Source organism: Maylandia zebra, linkage group LG6 (genome assembly GCF_041146795.1).
Source record: "Maylandia zebra isolate NMK-2024a linkage group LG6, Mzebra_GT3a, whole genome shotgun sequence".
Lineage (NCBI taxonomy): Eukaryota > Metazoa > Chordata > Actinopteri > Cichliformes > Cichlidae > Maylandia > Maylandia zebra.
Window position 1 is genome coordinate 16011156 of NC_135172.1, and position 20974 is coordinate 16032129.

General features: G+C 42.2%; 1 protein-coding gene across 3 annotated transcripts in view; it reads right to left on the minus strand.

Moving 5' to 3' along the window:
- The window catches only part of LOC101472399 (protein sidekick-1), a 298277-nt gene that overhangs the window by 190491 nt on the left and 86812 nt on the right, over positions 1–20974 (minus strand). For all 3 annotated transcript variants that reach the window (XM_004568331.6, XM_076884757.1, XM_076884758.1), the window contains one exon: positions 1135–1291. In XM_004568331.6, the coding sequence (XP_004568388.2) occupies positions 1135–1291 (157 nt within the window). The remainder of the gene's footprint in view (positions 1–1134; positions 1292–20974) is intronic.

Sequence of the window (20974 nt, forward strand, 5' to 3'; positions counted from 1 at the left end):
AATGATAAAAGAAGCCGGAGCTGAAGCTTCCATTAATGTAAATCATTGTCACTTACTGTGCATCTGAATTCTCCACTGACCAGCGCTTTAAACTAAGATAAAGGATGAAGAAAAATAAAATATTCCAAAGAGGATTTTACTATGTGGAAGCCCAAAGCATGTTTCTGAGTTTATGTAAAACTAAGTGGATCTGTGAGACCCGTATTAACTGTAAACATGACCAAAAATCACAGCAAAGCACTGCTATTGAGCACTGCTTGGTCCCGCTCCTGTAGCAGCAGCATGCACAAAGCTGCAGGCCGTCCAATTTGCTGAAAATGGTTTATATATCAATGGCAGAAAGGTGCTATTGCTATATAGCACATCAGGATCTAGTGAGGTTCAATATCTCATCCCACACTATATGTCTTCATTTAACTGAGAATAAAATATGTAAATGAGCATATATAAAGTTGCAAAGGTAGAACACTAAAATCAGGCTTAGCAGATGGCCACATCCTGACACACACACACACACACACACGCACACACACTCATATTCACTGCAGCTTGCCAATTCAGCATAGCCTCACCAAACTAAAGTAGCCAGAACGCTGAGAGCAGTCCAGAGCCACACTGTACCTCCTGGCTCGAACAACGACTGCCTACAAAACTGCTGGCTCAACCTCTCCCTCCCTCAGTGTGTATGCATTCCCAAGATTCCCTCCATTTCTGAATGATGTGAAAAACAATTTTGTTTCACAGCTGCAGTTTTGCCGAGAGGAATTGCTTAGTTCTTACCAACCAACACACACAGGGACAGAGAGAGAGGGGGCACAGGAGGAGGAGGAGGAGAAGAAAAGGTACAGGGCAAAAAGCAAAGAAACAGCACAGACATATTGATTGGATCCCCTCCTCTTTACCCACACCATATACATATTTATGGTGCTAATGTAATTATTAATCTCACTTTGGCTCTGCTGTCCGAATGCTCTGACCTCTACACACACTCCATCTCTAACGGGAACAGCTCTTACTCTGCAGATGTTTGTATATGAAAGGAAGGGTACGAGAGAGACATATACACTTAAAGACAATGAGAAGATTCACGACAGAAAGTCTGACATAATAACTAGGCAGTGGGTGCTAACTGACCTGTACTGTGGCGTCCAGTCAGTGATGTTGCTGTTGTTGAGAGTCCAGCGGTACTGCAGAGGCCAGCTGCCTCCAGCCAGGCAGGTCAGCACCAGTCTGTTTCCCTCTAACACCACCTGCTGCCCTTGTCCACCCCCTCGTAGGTAGGGAGCCACTTCTGACGGACAGAGACACAGAAAGGAAAATGTGTTATTTGTGGTGTTTGAAATAGTCTGCTTTAGTCACTCTGAGACAACACGGCTGATTTCTGCTGTATTCATACACCACAGAAATCACGGCCTTTGCACAATAAGTTGAAAACAAAAAAACAAGTCTTCTCTTATTTTATTGAGAAGAGTTTCAGACTGGAATCAGAAAATTCTGTAATAATGGTTTTAGGTGCCATTTTGCAAATGTCAAATCAGATATGAAAACTCATTTCAGGCTTAGAAGAAAACATCTGACATCAAAGCAATAGGAAAAAAACTGCTACTCCATCTACAGCTGCTTTATTTATATTTATATTTTTCCTGCGAGACTGTCTAGAGAGCCCTCACCCTATTAGTGACGCTTGTCAAAGCTTTTTTATACAGACACACATACCAGTTTTTTTCCACAAAACTGTACTTCAGCATTTCAGAAAACCTACCAATTTTAAATAAACAACTAATATCTCAGATCAAACTGCATAATAAGTTGTAACACTGATTTTAAGACAGACCAAGAGAAAATGTGTCCCAACAGATGCTTAGCACAGGTAGGACATGTGATGCCTGTCCATACACTTAGGCCTTTTGTTTCCTGTGTAAGCTCAAACGGCTGAACTGAGCGCATGGCGGCATGCATGAGTGCTCCAACACATCCTATTTCGCAGCATTGATGTGCATCAACGGTCCAGAAAAGCAGCAATTCTATCACATTTACTCCCTGGAAAGGCACCACGTAACTTGACTACTTCTTCTGAATGCAAACAACATCTGCTGTTTGTTACTTAAAGCATATCAAATTCCAGCATAGACTGCACAAAGACAAAGGTCAGGCTTCACAGACGCTTTTAACCCTTATGCTAAAAATTAGATTGAGCATCCTGTTCGTCAGATGCAGTGTAATGTGGAATTGATCAGACTAAAAGGTACAGATGTTGCGATGATTAAATTGTTCCCTCAAGCTTGTCTGATTCTGTCAGGAGTCTTTTGACCAATGAGCATGCCTGCAGTATAAACATGCTTTCACTGTAATGGTAATCCTGGGTTCTTCACCTCCACATTTAGCTTTTTCCATCCTGACAGAGAGCATTTTCCCTTTCACCACATGTATTGTGCTCCTGAACAGCCAAGTTTCCAAGCACAGATACTGTACAATAGCGCATTGTACAGACACTCACAGTGCCCAAGCTGAATCTTATGATAAGCCTGTTGAAATCACTTGGCCTGGCTTGCAAGGTGCAGCTGCTGAATGGCTCAGCTGCTGTCCAAGCAATGCCATCCACTCTTTAACTTTCTACTCAGGTGTGAGGACCTGGCTCACTGTCACACAGCATAGGGGCATCAAGGCTAAATAGGCTGTCCAAAGCCACTTGCTGCTGGACTGCATGTGCCGAGGCCTGGATCCACTCAACAAAAATTAGCATCTGGGTTTGGACTGAACAGGAGATTCACACATGCATACACACGCATCCGTTTGAGTGGAAGCCTATCTTCTAGCGACAGTAAATATGGACAGGTTCATAACTCTTAACGCTCCCCCTTTCCCCTCCTGCCGTCCACTAGCTCTTCTGTCCTCCCTGTCGTTTCAGCTTCCTCAGTTCTGTATCACTTCCACCCCTCTCACTTCATCTCCACTGTCTGCATTTCCTCCCTTATTCCCTCTGGATGTCTCAGGGCCACTTTTCTCTTCCACTTTCCACTGTTTCACCCTCTCCCTCTCTCTTTTAGATTGATAGCTGCCTGCTCTGTGCACAAAAGGGAAGTGTTCCTGCTAGGACAGATTTATATGGGAGTGTGTGTGTGTGTGTGTGTGTGTGTGTGTGTGTGTGTGTGTGTGTGTGTGTGTGTGTGTGTGTGTGTGTGTGTGTGTGTGTGAGAGAGAGAGAGAGAGTGCGAGCGCATGTGGGCATAAGGATTTATTTGGAATATTCTGTTTCTACAGACGATGGCTGCCAATGCAGACTCCAATGTCATACTGCTGACCAGCACTATAATTCACAGCTGCATGCCTCAGAGAGTGAGGGAGAGACAGAGAGGGAGAGGAAGACAGAGAAAGAATACAAGTTTGCTTCTACTGCTACCTTGGGAGTGAGAACTTTTTGGGAAGGTGAGGACATTTTGGCCAGTCCTCACATCCCTTTAAAAGGGCTGTTTGAAAAAAACAAAAGAACAAAAAAAACAACAACCTAAAAATGTTTCTATTGACATTTTAAACACAGTGTTCCAGCTATGTTTAGTGTTGTGGTTGTCATTTACTTTAGGCAGACATAGGACATCGTTGTTTTACCCGGATACAAATGCTACATAAATAAAATTGGGCTTTGGCCTCCTTCCAAGGGAAAATCACCTGAATTGTATCATTATATCAGATTTTTGTTAGAGGAGGGTTTCATTTGTCAATCATAATATACATTTTTGGATAACACATGCACAGAATGAACAGAACAGAGCTTCTGTTAAGTAAGGGAACACAGACATACAGCATTAACAAGGGCAGACAAATCATGCTTTGTGCATAGTTACCTAAAAACACACACAAACACACACACACACTCAACCCTCGTCAAAAAAGTCTGTTTCGAATATATAGTCCAGTACTATATATGAAAAATGTGTGTAGCTACCATGATATTAACCTCTGCTTCATGGAACCACGCATGATGAGTAAATATGAATGAGAACTCGAGGGGCACTGCATGTACACTGGCCAGTAACTTGTCAAAGCAGACCATGCCTTCTCTGTCTTTTTGGTTTAGAGAGGGACAATAATTTGTCAAATTACCATCACGATAATTTGAGCGAGTATGACAGTTGACAAGTAGCCTTGTCATAAGTGTCCTTGAAAAGTGCATCAGAGTTTGTTGCATAACTGCTGACCAGGTAGGCGACCACGTCCACTGTCAAAAGCACCAACAGTGGGCACATGAGGATCAGAACTGGACCACAGAGAATTTAAAGGTGGCCTGGTCTAATGAATCATGTTTCCTTTTACATTACATAAAAGATGTAAAAGGGGCGTGTGCATTACTCACCTGAGGAACACATGGCACCAGGATCCACTATCGGAAGGATTCAAGGTAGCAGAGGCTAGGGCTGCTCGATTATGGCAAAAATGATAATCACGATTATTTTCACTGAAATTGAGATCTCGATTATTTGACGATATTTATTTAACCCTTTAAGATCTACCATAGAACCAAGTCCGCCAGAGCTTATATAATTTTTTTTACATGCTGTAGTGCCATTTTTGGGAGCATTTCAAGTTGCTATACATCAATACAACTGTTATAGCCCATATTTTAATAATATGTATGCATTAAGTCCATAGTAATTACATTAATTGCAAAAAAGTGCAATAAACTACAAAAAAATTGAAAATTGTTTTTGGTTTTTTTACATATATTTCTACTTGGGGAAATTTAAGAGGCTTATCCCTCAAAACTTTAAATACAAAAAAGTTACAAAAAATAGTTTCCCACCACAGGAAATTTATTTTGAGTGTCTTCATAGTTTTATTTTGGAGATACAGCAATTTTTATATACTGCAGGAAAAACAAAAAACAATCCTATGATGCAAATTTGCAAAGAAAACAGCAGGTGCATCAAAACAAACTATTTCCAGCAGTGCAATTCGAGTTGTAAGCATCCCAGCAACTATTCAGAAAAGTATAGAGTCAAACATGACTTATAAAAACACCAGTATAGGCTTTTAAGGCCTACAAGTAAAAAACTACATTTTCCGCGAAAATGAAGTCACTTCCGGTTTCGGACAGGAAATGGCGGACATGCGATAGTTCCACTGACGTCTGTTTCAATGTGGGAAGTGTTACGAACAGCTGATCGGATCGGCAAAGCGAGTTTCTAGTTTCTAAGATGTAAGTACAACTCCTCCAGTTTCATATGCAAAACAAATTATTGCGCTAGCTTACGCAGTTCCGGTTCTACAGGGATTTAAAGGGTTAACAATAACAATGTATTGAATAATGACTTTAAAAAATAACATAAAATAGTGTGCAAATACTGATAACAGTGCAAATGTTTGCAATATAAAAAATAAATGAAAAATGTAAACATCTATGTTTAGTGAACTTTGCAGTGTTGCTCTGTGGTGCAGCTACCACACTGTAGCAAAGTTTACACACTATGTCTACTTGAGCCACGTCTGACTCCGCGAACCCACAATGTTTCCACACCACTGAAGTTTTTTTTACCTCTTTTTTCAACCAGCGGCAGTCACTCTCCTCTCCAAATAACTTCTGCTTAGCTTTCCGAGCTTCCCTTGGGTCCTCTTAATTGTTGTGATGCGTGTTCGAAATGCAGAGAGGTGCGCTCGATTTGCCACACGGAGCAGCGCGAGAGTAAAGCACGAGGGAGGGGCTAATAATCGGCTCAGTCATTTTTAATGATCGTTTAAAGCCCAGATCGTAATCGTGATTAAAATTCGATTAATTGAGCAGCCCTAGCAGAGGCAGTGTGATGCTTTGGACAATGTTCTGTTGGGAAACCTTGTGTCCTGCTATACATGTGGATGCTACTTTGACACTAAACATTGTTCCAGACAACGGACACATTTTCATGGAAACTATTGCCTGATCGATGTGGCCCGAGCCCTGCTACAAAAACAAAGGTTCAGGAATGGTTTGAGGACCACAACAACAAGTCTGAGGTCTTAAGATCTTAATCCAGTCGAGTATCTGTGGGATGTACAAAGAAGTCCAATCCATAGAGGACCCAAATCACATCTTACAAGACTCAAACTATCTGTTGCTAACATCTTGTTGCAGATACCGCAGCACACCTTCAGGGGTCAAGGCTGTTTTTACAGTAAAAAGAGGACCAAAAAGATATTATTCAGGTGGTCAGAATCTTATGTCTGATCAGTGTAAATTTAATCAGAAAACTGTCAAATCAAGAGAGTTGATCACCGTATTCCTATATACTCCAACCAAGCTTGTTTTTAGAGTGGAGGCACCCCTTGCTGTCAAAAGAAAGAGGGTGGGTTTAATGCACTTTCTAGAGTCTATAGTGCCAGGTAAGGTCAGGGAGGGGGCATAACTAATGCATAATGTCAACTAATGTCCCCATGAAAACTGTGTTCGTGTTAAGTGAGAGAGCAGCCTTAAAAGCTTGACACAACCCTCAGCTACAATGGCTGCTTCGTATGCCAGTGTGGATGTTTTGCACCATTACACTCATCCACCACTTCGTTCATACATCACGCGTTGCGTCCACTCCAAAGCCCAGCCTGAGGCACTCCCCTCCTTGTCACTCCTTAAGCCCTTTCTTTTCCTTTAAAGGCAGCCCATGAGAAACTACAGATAGACAGAGAACACTCTGTAGAGAACACTCCGAACACCCTTCTGAGATGAGCAAGGTCAGCTAACAGCATGTTTCAATCACTGGCGTTGTCTGTCTCTCTCTCTCCCCCACACTGTCTGTCTCTCTGTCACTCAATCTCAACATGTCAGCCTCTCTCTCCCCCCGCAGTCTTCCCCATTTCTGACCTGTCTGTCTTTCTCAGAAGCTGCACTATCCAGCCACCTATCATCCTCCCTTTGTTCCTCCCTCTTTCACTTGTTGCCCCCTGGTCCATCTCTGTCAAAGAGTGCGGCAGCTCAAGGTCTCCTCTTTCTTTCTCTTCAGGAGGATCGTTGCCTAACAGAGAGGTTGGCCTTCAAATGTGACAGGAGAGCCAAGAAGCACACATGCACACTTTTTTTTTTTCTTCCTGACGCATCCCGCGCACACATCCACTCTCAGGCTGGTCTTATGAAGCTGCTTAGGCAGATTCTAGGGAGGAATTCAATTTGCCGGGAAGATGAGCGCTGCGATAAAGAAGAGAGAGAGGAGAGGAGGATGAAAGGACAGGAGGAGGAGAAGACCAGGGTTGTGGCTTCGGGGCTGATGGTCCACCATGATCCTGCTCTCTCTACTCTCCTCTTCACCTCTGAATTTTTATAGCACGGAGCAAATGTGCGGTGGAAATTAGCCCTTAAATGGCTTGTCCTTTAGAAACGGGCAAGAAAAAAAAAAGATTATTATTACACAGTGTTAAATAACCCTGAATTTTACTGCAACAGCTGTGGTTAGATGTGAAATCCTCTCTACGTGGGGTCAAGATTCTGCAAAACAGTAAGAGAACGGCTAAAAATGTTGGTTTCTTCGTGTGGAAAGTTTGACAGGTGGTCAGAAAAGCTCTTCACGATGCCATTGTGCATTCAGATGCAAGGAAACCCTGTGGCGCTGTGTACATCGCAGCCTCGGCACGAGAAAATGAGAACGCTTGGATGAAACAAAGCTGAGGATTTCATTTCTGCCTGCTTAATTATTGCATATGAGTGTGTGAGTGCATTTACAGTGCTGGTGTGCATGTGTGTGTGTGAGTGTGTCAGGTCAGAATTAGGGTTCGCTCACTCCAGAAAAATCACTTTATCTTCATAGAGCTGAACCCCTACTGTGAGACAGGGCCGGCAGAGCTGACTATAGTCTATGAATACTGATTTACTGGTAGGCTATATTGCTCTCTCTCTCTCTCTCTCTCTCTCTCTCTCTCTCTCTCTCTCACACACACACACACACACACACACACACACACACACACACACACACACACACACACACACACACACACACACACACACACACACCCTTTGCCATGCCTTTTTGACGCATGAGGGGAAGAAATAACTAAATCAGTCTCTTTTTTTAAGAGTAATTTTTGTATGCATATGTAGGTACAAGCTGCATGGCTAAGCATTTTTTCCCCTTCACGGCAACAGCAGTCTATTTGATTACGGGGTGCGAATGAGTTCTATTCCTTTTTAATCTAATAAGTCTGCCTGCGCTTGTTTCAACAGGCATTTAAAAGCACTTAATTGGACTGACAGTGTGTGAGGCGAGAGGAAGAATTATGAGTTGAGTTTTTGGCATGTTGCTATGAGTCGGAAAAGGGTCGAAAAAAGGGGCTAATTAATTGAACAACATAACGTGAAAGGGCTGAGAAATGAGATATGATCCCTCCCGTCAAGCGACTCGGTTGAAAACACACGTGTGTAACCGAATTTTGAAACTACAAAACTTAAGGTTTGTCACTGATGAGCCCGTACCTCACAAAGCTTAAAGACATTAGCATTAGTGCAACTCAGGAAGACTAGACAGCCTCTCACTGACAGTCAGCGAGGAGCGCATATTGCGCTAATGAGCGAAAACAGGGATCAACACACTGGATAACAGCCAGCGTATGATTAGAGTTACATCATTAGGCAAACTCCCATAGGAGCCCCGATTTTTAAATGGTCCATCAAAACTGAAACATCCAGACAATGTGAGAACGAGCTAAAATGGTGGAATAAGGCAAAACCAACAGTAAATTCTACAGAGCGCTCGAGGTGAGTGAACCTCACAAGAGTGAGGTGAATATCAGGTGAACTGCGGCTCTGACCCGAAAGCTGATGAACTGGGTTATAATATAATTCTCCCTCGTGGCCTACTGGACTTTTTAAAATCATTTTCACGTTCCTCCTGGTGAATGATGTTGACAGCACTGATCCCACATGTAAAAATCCAACACGTTTAAAATCATTTTAATGAGAACGACGAGCAGCAGCTGGATCAAAAGGCAAACGATTAGACTCATTAAACGCCACACACTGTAGGATTTTATCTCCTAAATGTCAACAGCGGCCGGCTGTGGTCCCATCAGTTTGGAGGCCCAAATCACACCCAGAATCATGACGGCCCCAGACAGCTACAGACATATTCACACAATCTTAAGAGAAAACTAACCGAGGGAATGTAGTGACCAAAGAAGATGACAGTTAAGCAGAAAACACCTGCTGTCTTTGATGATGATGAAATCAAAGTGGCTCTGACGCTAATCCACGGGGCTGGAGCTCACCCACTGATCCCAGCAGGCTTTAGCTGAACTATAAGATGGAGAGTACACAGGGAGCTGAGCGACCACAGACAAGAAGTACTACTCCTGGACATAAAACAGCAGAGAAGCGTGCACAAGAGAGGAAAATGTTTCCCCTGCTTCATCTGCTGTAAGATGGAGCAGAGCATACAGGATGTGAGCGAGGAACTTTGATCAGGAGTTTAACTCGTGACTTTTCAAGTTGGCAGCCGCTTTAATTGACTACTGAATGTCAAACTGCCTACAAGAACAAAGCATCTCTCACTGAAGACATAACATTCTCCCTAAACTCTCTTTCTGCAAAAGACAGCCAATCACGACTCCCTCCCCCAAGCCCCTTTCTTGCCTGCTCCAATCATGTTTTTCTACAAGCTTTGACTGATAGCTGTCTGTGAAGAGCTGGCAGATGACTGACTGATCCTGATGTGCTGATTGGCAGATGTCAGACCAGCAGGCACGATGCAGACGCCAACACGTGCACGTACACATACACATGCAATGGCATACGAGTCGAGGAACAGTCGAGTCTCGAGTTCAAAGTCGACGCGCTTGACTTTGCTTGTGAGAGTGTTTGCTCCTCGGTGTCAAATCCACTAATAGCATGATGTGCTGAGAGGTACAACCTCTACAACAAAAGCATGTCAAGGAGAACGATTCAAAGTTGAGATTTTTCTGTCTGGTTTCGCTAATGATGCTGGTACAGTGGCTGGTGAAGGGAAGGCAATGCGCAGACTGCATCGGCTTTGGTTATATGCCAGTTTGATTTGTGCCCATTTAGTGATTGGCCATTGTGTAACTCTGTTTCTCATAATCAAGACTGTTGTGTTAACCAAAACTGTGCCTGAGCAGTCGATTACAAAATGTCAGTTTATTGCTTTTTGTGGCATTTAATAATGTCAGCGTAAGCATGTGAGTATATGCCCATGCATTTGTATGCATATGTCTCTATAGGACAACCAGCTGAAATGTCAGCTCTGAACACAGTGCACTGTAATTGAAAGAGACTGTTCTGTGCAAACAGCTACTTTGGTACAGAAGAAAAGGCACCTTACGCCACTGGAAGTACGAGTGGATGTAGGCACTCTCAACCTCGCATGCATGGGGTCATGCAGATCCATGTGGGGGCGGCTGGGGGGGTAATAAATGGGGCAGAAAAGATGCAGCATAGAAGTGGGAGGTGGAGCGGTGGTGTGTTGGGGGAAAGGGGTGGGGTTGGAGGGGTTAGGGTAATCAGGTGGAAGAGACTATGATCAGTGACATTTAAGAGGTGGGCCACGCTGCAGGGCACATCTGCTAAGACACACACGCACCAAAACACACACATACACAAACAACTGTCAGCTCCTATTTTCTGATGAGCAGACAGGCGGACAGGAGGAGCAAGGAGGTGAATGGGAGCGTTGGGAGGGAGTGAAATAAATACCTCCCACAGAGACAACAGCATCCTCTTTCTCTCTGAAGAAAGTTGAGCACACAAGGAACCGTGAAAACACCTCAGTCCTTTTGAATCACACAAAAAATAGCACAGATGATAATTATTCCTTTGTTTCTGCAATTTTTCTTTTATCCCCGGGCCTCACTCTCCCCCTACTGTTTCCTCAGCACTTTACACCCCCTCATTAAAAACATTTGTTTTTCTGCAGGTGGAAAGCAAACTCTTATTTACAGACAATAACAATCAATCAGACTCAACTGCCAAAGGAAGACGACGTGGAGTGGTGTGTGCACCACTTGTACCACCATGGTATAAGTGCTATATAATGGAGTCACGAGTGGACGTAAAACCAGTTTGTTCCTGAAACTGTCCGACACGATCACCGCATCACCTTCCCATCACCGCCACCGGGCTTCACGCACACACTTGACCCAAATCTACATTGATATTGAGAGATTTTCACAAACGCGACTGCATTCAGACATGTGATAGTCTGACAACATGACTCCAGGCTTCATCTCTCTCACCCCACACATCACACTTTGATACACACGCACACACACACCTCCAAACACACACACACACACACACACACACACACACACACACACACACAGAATAGGAAAGAGAACCTAAAAAAGGTAAATTGAGGTCTTCAGAGAAAATAAAGCACTGAAAATCACGCGAAACTTCTTCCATTCTTGCTTCTCCTGATCGTATTGTTCTGTTTTAATATCCTTTTCTCCCGTCTTCAGAGGAGGCCCCTCTTCTTTCATACATTTTCATCTGTTCCTCCTCTAGTTCCTCTGGTTCTCTTTGGTGTGTACGTGTGATGCATGTGGCCAAACATCCTCCGCTCACCTGCCTATGCTAGCCATCATCCTGTCTGACAGCTGCCACTGTCCTGACCTTGGGCAATGTGGGCTACATGGTTTTTGAAGTGATTGACGAATTGTATCCTTTCATTCATTATTGAAGGCGGAGATCAAAACCACAGCACCTGGGATATCACCGTGACAGCCCGGCAGACCAGACAGAGGTAAAGAGGGGAGGGAGCAGGAGGAGGACGAGAGAGAGGGAGAAGGTCATCTAAGCAAAGAAGTGCAGGTGAGAAGTAAGGGGTGAGGGAGGCGAAAGTTGCAAGGAGCTGGGCAGAAGAAAGGCCTGGCATCTTAAACAGCAGCATAATATTTTTGTTTCACTCTGCACCCTCTTCTTTGATTCAACCTTTACAGCAGAGATCTTGTCCCTGTGTGTGTGTGTGTGTGTGTGTGTGTGTGTGTGTGTGTGTGTGTGTGTGTGTGTGTGTGTGTGTGTGTGTGTGTGTGTAGGCACGTGTGTGGACCCTTGCTCACCAAACATGTAACAACTAAAGAAAAATATTAAGTGCAAAAGTGTGTAACACTTTTTTTCCTTTTAATTGTTTTATAGTCATGCAAGCCTAAAGACCATTTGGCAACTCTTTGGAAACCACTGGTTGCTAGGGAAATTCCTTAACCGGTTGCCTGCTGTTGGGTAGGAATTGTTTGCATCGAAGTACATACTTCTGCACCAAAAACCTTGTGAGGTTGCTTTGGTAAGTAGCAGATAGCAGCAGTCACTTGCAGTTTATAAACTATGAGTGACAGTAGAAATCTGCTAGAGACCAAAGCAATCCCAAGGAGGTTTTTAGTGTAGCACGCTGTTTGTGACTGATTTCACCCAGCGACTGCCAGCAAACACTCACCAACCAGAATGCACATTTTTCCCTTAGTGACTGGAGATTGCTCAGGAGCTGCAGACCAGTCTCTACACCTGTGTAACTAAGATCTAACTTATGTAAAACTCTGCAAACCATTCATCTTTCTTTCAAGTGAAAGGTCACTAGAGGAAAAAAGATCATATTCAGAAAGTGTCTTATCTTTGAATTCTGAGCTGATCATCTAAATATTTTAGGATACTGGCTACTTTGAAATGCCATCCTAAAAACCTGGCAGTTTAACACCTATTCCAGATTTAATATATGATTTTAACCATTCTTCATTACTGCTTTATGACCTCTAAGAATTATCGATGACCCTAACCACGCTAACGAGACATCATGGTGTAAATGACGTGCAGAGACGTGAAAGAAATCCAGGGAGTAGGTGAGTTTAAAATAGGCTGCCAGATGACTCTGTGCAGGCGTGACTAATTTGTAACTGTGTAATATTTTCCAACACCGAAAGTGAAATAACAAAGCGTGCCCTCACACCTGAAAAGTCAAAAGCGCGTCTGACGTCAACCCGAAAGGTTGCAAACTAATTCCTTCTGGAAACCGCCAGCCTCAGAGCCAGAGATGAGTAATTTAATCTTGTGCCAAAAAAGAAATTTAGGCATGACCGGCAGCGGGTCTCCAGCGTCCATCCTCAACACCCGCACTGAACTTTGCGCCACAGTCAACACTGCTTCATCTCACTTTCCAGACTTTCTATCAAATCTGCCTTCATCGGTCTCCACCTCTAGCCTCTTTTCATCTCTACCCAGCAGCATCGATTTTGAGCTGGACTGAAGCATAGCTCTCTATTCTAAAGGACTACATGTTATGTCCTCTGGCAATGCCATTTAAACGTCACCTGAGTGGGCGTTGGGGAAAAAAAAGAAAAGAAAATGAAAGGAAAGAAAAAAGATCTTCGAGTTTCACTTTTCCAACCTGCTTTTCTGACAAACTCATTCACTGTCTTTGACCCGCTGCCCTGTTTCTCACACATTTTAGCTAATTCGTTGTTGTTAGGTACGTGGGAGGTGTTTCGTGATGTGTGTGTACCCGCTTTCTGCGTTTATGTCTGTGTGACTCCATACGCTCTGCAAATTCAAGAATGTGTGTGAAAGTGATGTTTACTTCCTCCTTTCCACAGCGACAACATCTGCCACCAACTGCAACACACACCATGTCTTCCTCGTCTCCCTCGTTCTCCCAGCTTTCTTCCCTCCTTCCCTCCCTCTTCCTCCCCAGACAAGGGCAGCTTAGTGACACGCCATTTGAAGGGCAGACTGCGTCTAGGTAAACACTCTTCTTACATTCTTACAGACTCAAATTAATTCAATAACACTGGCAAATGTCCTTGCCAAGATACGATATGACTTTCTGTTCTGAGTGTTTACTTACTTCCACATTCTTACACATATGCGAGAGCTTAAACATAACCACAGTTGGACACAAAAGGTCAGACACAAACCTATCTGAGCACAGATGTTTCCAGTAATAGCAAACAAATGCACTGATAATGACTAAGAAAGCGCAGACGGAGAGGTTTGAGGCATATGTGCTCATTGTTTGCCGGATAATTCAGTGTTTAGCGAGTGGAGTGGGGTATTTTTAGATGTCTTCTGGGTAGAAATTTAAGAGATGCTCGTGAGCATAGTCTTAGGAGATGGTTGTTCAAAATAACTTTAATCATTTTGCTGTCTCAAACTCTCTTTGAGACGAACTTGAGTTGCTCTTGTTTGCAGAGACACTTATTTTTCACCAAAAGAGTCTTAAACAGCAGTCGCCATCCCAGTTTAACGAGCAGGGTGGTGAGCGAGTCAGTCACTGCTCACTCCTAGTTTGAAACAAATAAAAGTTATGGATGGCTGAAGTATGTTAGTCACAGTGTTAGTTTGGGGAATCACTAAGAAATTTACAATATGCTGCCCAAGACAACAATGATACTGTAGCAAAGGGATTGTGAGATACTCAACAGTAAAAGACAATCATGAACAGTTTGATTTTTTTTCACCTTAAGATGAAGAAAATCTCTAAAATATAGTCAAGAAGTCATGAGCCAGTGACTCTGAAACGTGGTGGCTGGAGGTGTTGCACTTAGACAGCAACCATTTGCTAACTGACTGGGGAATACACATTGTTCCCATATTTTCTCCTCATCAGATGGTCCCAGGGTGTTTAACTCGTCTCTAGGTCCTTGTGATTCAGGTCTTAAGTAAAACTAGTACTGATATTAGGTGCCAGTGTATTGATAACATATTCCATTACAGTACATTGACATTTCACAAGTTTCCACCGGAGATTGTGGATCTTTCGGTACTGGACTCGAAAGAAAAACAAAAATAATATGTACATCCTCATTGTGAAGGACAGGACAGCAGTCTTTGACACATAATGGAAAGAGACAAGCCAGCTCATTCAAACTCTGCATAACCTGACTTCATGTATGGGTGGATGCACACTGTGTTGTTATTTGTGCGTCTGTCAGTGTATGACTTAGTGAATCACTGGATTAAATTAAGACTGATTACAGAATGAGCAGGGGAGGTGCTCAGTTGGTGCACATCAGTTTTTAACACTATTAGAAATGTAATTTGTACTTAGGCCAAAGTTGTAGTTTAATTAAAGTATATAGAAATCATAGTTGGTTATGTATCTTGTTTAAGAAATGCATAACATTAGATTTTACCATCAATATGGAGTCTTATTGGCTTATTCTTACAGCAATAGCTAAAAAAACCTCAAATATTGACATAGTCAATAAAAAAGACAAAAGAAAAAAGTGTAAAATGAAAAAGAAATATTTACATTAGGACAAATGGTCTCATGCATGGCGTGTGGAGTCATTGTATGATTTATACACATGTTTTTAGTTATTACTAAATACTCCAGCATCGGCACTACTTTGTGTTTAAGCTCTAAATGTTGGCTGGCCAATTGACCAGGACCTTATGAGCAATACAGCAAGGCCGACTTAACTCACTGTTTTGTGAGTGTACACATCAGATATGTTTTATCAAATTCACACAGTGTATTAGATACTTCTCCGGCTTGATCTTGCCCATCACCCAAATTCCATCTAGGCAAATCCTGCCAGTACTACAGAGAACAGGTTCCCCATGCAGAAAAGAGCTGTAGCTAGGAGCCGAGAACATACGAAGGAGATAAAAAAAAAAAAAAAAAGCCCAATTATTAAAGCTTCCCCCTGTGGATTACGACAGATACCACACCTCCTTTTTCAAATACTCGCGTTACGGCTGAGGGACGAGACAGTGAAAGAGAGAGATGTTTGAAAACTTCAAAGCTAGTCAGGGATTCAAAGTTCAGAGTTTCATCTCCCTGAGTCCTCTTGCAATTTGTAAGTCAATGCAGTGCGTGTGTATGTGTGTGAGACTGTGTGCACCCAGTCATAAGCGTGTGAGTGTTTGCAGAACGAGCAAAGATTGTGCAGGTAGCTTGCACTTCATCTACGAGCTTACGAATGTTAAAAGTTGTTACAGAAAATAGAAATATAGAGACATGACAAGCAGTCATTCATATTGGCACTCTTCCAGCTCAGCTGAGCTCCAGATAAAAAGGACAAGTGATTTCAGGTGAGTACATACACCGCTGCTCACCTTACTCGCTCTCTTTCCCTCTCACTCCATTTAAAGCCCTCTTGCATTTCTTCGATTTCTCCTCCTCCTCCTCTTCGAGCCCTACCCTCCCTTTTCTCTTTGATTCTGCTCCCTAGCACGCTGCCCCATCGTCTCCATCTCACCCTCTCCCTCCCCTCTGTCTCATTCTTTTTGCTCCCATGCTGTCACTTAGCATTGCGGCCAATGATTGAGCGGCCCATCACGGCCCCCACGCAGTCAGCACTTTTATTCATTCACTCCTTCATTTCAATCTTCCCACCTCTCTTGATTTCTTTCCTTTTATTATCTCTATCTGCTTTTATGGATATGATGACAAATGTTGAGCGCAAAGAAATATGCCGACATGTGCAGCGCAGGTGCAAAGGCATCAACAAGTGCGCTGCTGTTCCTTGGTAGCAAATGCTTAACATCCACAGACACAGCTGATCAATCAGCGTGTACAGAGAAGAAATTGGCGTAGGTCAGGACCTGCTTTTCCTTTACTCTACTGATGAGATAAACAATCATCCTCTCTCTCTCTCCATCTCCCCCTCTCTCGCTCTCCGTAGCGGTGACAGCACACGCCTGAATTAAACGTGACACTCTCGTTAATCCACATTCAGTCAGCCACTGCATCTCCTGAGCACGCCAATCCAGGTACACAGACCTGAGCCAGGAGAGCTCATGAATAGCTAATGGAAAAGACACAACAACGTTCCGACTCTCAGAAAATGGTCTGTACGCCATCAGCCTCACTACTGGCTACAGGTCTTGGAGAGAAGAGGGAGAGCTTGATCAAACCTAAAAGGGTGAAAGAGTGAATGCGATACGTCTTCGGTAGAAAGCCTAAATGAGAGACTGTGCTTGTGTGTGTGTGTGTTTTTGGGCGAGAAAGAGAAGCAATTTGCAAATGTGTAAGAGAAAGAGAAGAAGAGAAATGAAATATATTATATGAAGTTATTGGAAAGCAGAAGAAAAAGCCATTTCAAACACAGAACATCTGCCAGTCTGGCTCAAATCCTTTTTGGCACTCATGATAAACATATATGATAACCAAACACATGAAAAAGTACTCACTTTCAGAGAAACACAAGTACTCCACAAGTGCTCTGTGGTTTGTGTGTAAGACCAGCAATGATCTCTTAGCTTGTAGGGGAAATGTGTGGCCTAAGAACAGTGTCACCTGAAGCCATCTGTCATAATCACTTGCCTCCTTTTGCTAATCTCACCTTCTTTGTAGCTCTTTTTCTGCAGCCTACATGGAGCCCGTACGGCAGGAGTAAAACATGTCCAGCAGTGCTTTAGTAGACAAAAAAACTCAACTGGAATCATGGAACAGGGAGATCTGCATATTATTTCTAGATTAACTAAATCAACCGCAGTACACTGAGTGCACTCTACCTGCTATCTTTATTAGCCTAAATAAATCATAGATAACCATAAAAGCTTCTATTTGCAGCATATGAAATCTTTTTAGCATCATTATTTTCTAATGAAAAGATAACAGACTCAGAGCCAGCCAGCCTGCACTTCCCCATACTCTTATGGTTTCCAGAAATAGAACTATATTGACTGGTGATCCCAGCACAAGAGCTACTCAAGAACATTGCTAAAGAACTCATGTCTGGAGAAATAAATCAGACAATTCATCAGTTCACACTCATTGTCGCACGTTTGGTCGTACAATTTTACATTCTGATGAAAGTCGAGACTTCACATGAAGCTCAGTGCCGGTGCAACTGCTGCTAGTGGTGCTCAGTGAAGCCATCGATGTTGCCTCTGCGTGAGCCCGCCTTTACAAAATGATTATTAGATCAAACGCATTTAGTGCGATCATTATCAGAGTTTGCACATCACAAAGTCTCAAGCTGAACACAAAAAGTTAGAAAAATCCTAACACACATGAGCAAGCTAGCCATTTTTAGGGACTACGTCATGGTCGGTGCTCAAAACAACATGTTTTTCCACAGGTAGTCTGTTCCTCTGACAACAAAGCATAAATGGCTTATTCGTGGAAGGCTATTTATGTGGCACTTTTCTCCTTATGAATGTAGTGCCAGCGACTCTCCAGCCAATGACATGTGAGTCAGATAAGAGCATATCCATCCAGCAGTCCAGAATTTTCCATTCGTTGGTCGAGACGTCAGCTCGGGCACAGATTTAACAGGCCTCATTGACTAAATAAAAACAAGGCAATTTGACAAGAGAAGTCAATGCGTGTTTATGAAAGAGTCTTCCAAGAGGTAGTTATAACTAGCAGGAACTTGGATCTATAAAGACAAACAATAACAAATTGCCAGCTGTGCAACAGAGTGACACTCGTTTTGTTAAACAGTGACAGTGACACATCAACACGCACAAGGAGGTGATTTTTCTTTTTTAAGTGATGAGGTATTTTAAGTAAATCAGCATCTGAGGGTTGTGTGAGTGAGACGGTAATAAAGGGTAGATGTTTATTCAAGGGAGACGGCAAACATACACAATGACAGCACAAGCAGTGCTACAACTGGTACCATTACTGGGGCCTCTTTGCATACAAACTCCAAATATCACTTTGATAAAGTCTGGGTCTAATTAATCAAGCTAATCAGCAGGGGAGCTGGCAGCTAGTCCTCCCTTCTCTGCAGTCTCTCTCCCAGGCTGGGGCTCTGCAGCAATCTACTCACTGTAGAGAGAGAGAGAGAGAGAGAGACTAAAGGCTCTGGATGTTTTCTTGCATATTAAAAACTTCTCTACTACAAGTGAAGCGAAACTGAGAACATTGTAGAAAAATACTTTTAATTTTTACTTTATGCATTATGTAGATGTTGTAGATGGCACTGCAGAAGAATGACTGAACATGGCTCAGATTTCTTTTAGCCTTTCAATTAGTTTCTATAAGAAAAGGCTGCTCAAGTTCAAAAATCCACTTCACAAAAATAATGCAGGAACAGGCCTTGTGCAAAACTTTGGCACTTGAGCAAACGCACAAAGCCATGAAAATATACTATTGTACTACTTGTCTCGTCTTTTTTAAAATATTTATGTGAAATAAATCACGTGTCGCAAAGACTTTACTGGCACTTTTAATACTTTTCACTACAGATTTTTAGTGATAAAAATCTTCTGTATAGTTACTTATTTTTAGAGCCTGCCTTGAAGGATTACATTGTAATATTACATCCACTTTTAAGCAAGACAGCACAATGAACAAAAAACTGACGCTTTATTTATTTCAAATGCATACCGCTTTATTTCAAAGTAAATAAGGAAGGCTTTTATAGCATTATGTAATCATGGTCAATCTTTTTTGTGTGTGTCATGCCTTCAAAATAATCTAAAATAACTATTTTACGAGTCCTGAATGCTGAATAATGGATCCGGAAAATTCACATAATCACATCACTTAGTCCATGACTGTAAAATGTAGTGATACAAAAAGAGCTGCATAATTACTGTCATTTCAGTCCCCTGTGGTATACATACCGCAGTGCAATTTGGAATAGTGATGGACAGGGTAGTTTCACTTTGATCTGCTTAATATGTGTAAGCTGGAGGGCGTGAAAGTGAAGCAGCAGTTCAAATAATAACAGAAGATTTCTGATATGAAGTAAAGTGAACCTCTCCTCATACGACCCCTGACTATGAACTACATTATGCTGCTAAAAGCACTACACATGGTTGCAATGCACATGGCTGTAGCCTTTTCTCAGAGGTCAAACATGACCAAATGTTTCATTAAAAAAAGATTACGCTGTTACACGTGTAAAATGATGAGGGGAAAAGAAAAACAGACCACGCAGCAGCACTTTCTCTCTTAAAAAGACTCGATGACGAGTCACACCACCTCGGCACTGCTAAAACTTTTAGCAAACCTTCACGTCTGCTGGGATCCTTTCAGCAGATGGTGGCATATACAACAGGAATGTCACAATCAGTCTCTGTGTGGGTGCTAAAGGCATAACTATGGTGACAGGGACAATGTTTCCATCCTGCAAGAACCAGACAAATTCAGCAGCTCCTCAAATAATTTCCTTAGCAAGATTTACACAATTTCAACCTGCTATTCAGTCACGTACAGATTACTGAAAGACGGTATGTCAAAGAGAGACAAAGGTTGGTATATTTCAGAGAGTGAGAGGGGTGTAACTCTATAACTAGCTAGGTGCTATCTGCATATGACTGGCTTTTCTGAAATAATGTTTAGACCTCCATATATATGGGTGGGTGTATATATATATATATATATATATATATATATATATATATATATATATATATATATATATATATATATATATATATATACATATATATATATATATATATATATAAGTGGAAAAAGGAAAGTAATGTTACAATCCATTGCAATCAGGTGCTAACAGAGCAGCTGCTGGTCTAAATGCAGTCTGCATGCTAAAGGGAGATACTACCAAAATAAGTAGAGCCTATACAGCACAGAGCTGGGGTGGGTACAAAGGGTGTGTGTATTTGGTTAAAAATTATATTTATATAAATTCACTGGTTATTGGAAATATGTGAAAAGGAGGAAAATGTGGAAGCAGGTAAAATAAAAAAATCAATTTAGAAAACACACACACACACACACACACACACACACAGACACACACACAGAAAAAGCATCAACCCTAATGAGCTGCGATAATTCATTTTCTTTGGTTAGTGCCTATGATACAACCAAACTGTGATCATTAAGACCTGATATTGCAGCTGATGGATATTAATAGGAGGCATCACTTTATGGCGACCTGTGATTACAACAAATCAGTTGTCTTTGATTACATTGTTAATAGGGCTGGGTCACTGATTTCTAGAATCGATTCGATTCCGATTCACAAGGTCCTGAATTGATTCGATCCACGATTCGATTTAATTCAATTCAATTCAATTCGATTTAAATCTGGGAAATTTTGCCTCAGACAGTCAGAAATATTATAATTCAGATCAGTACATTTACATATT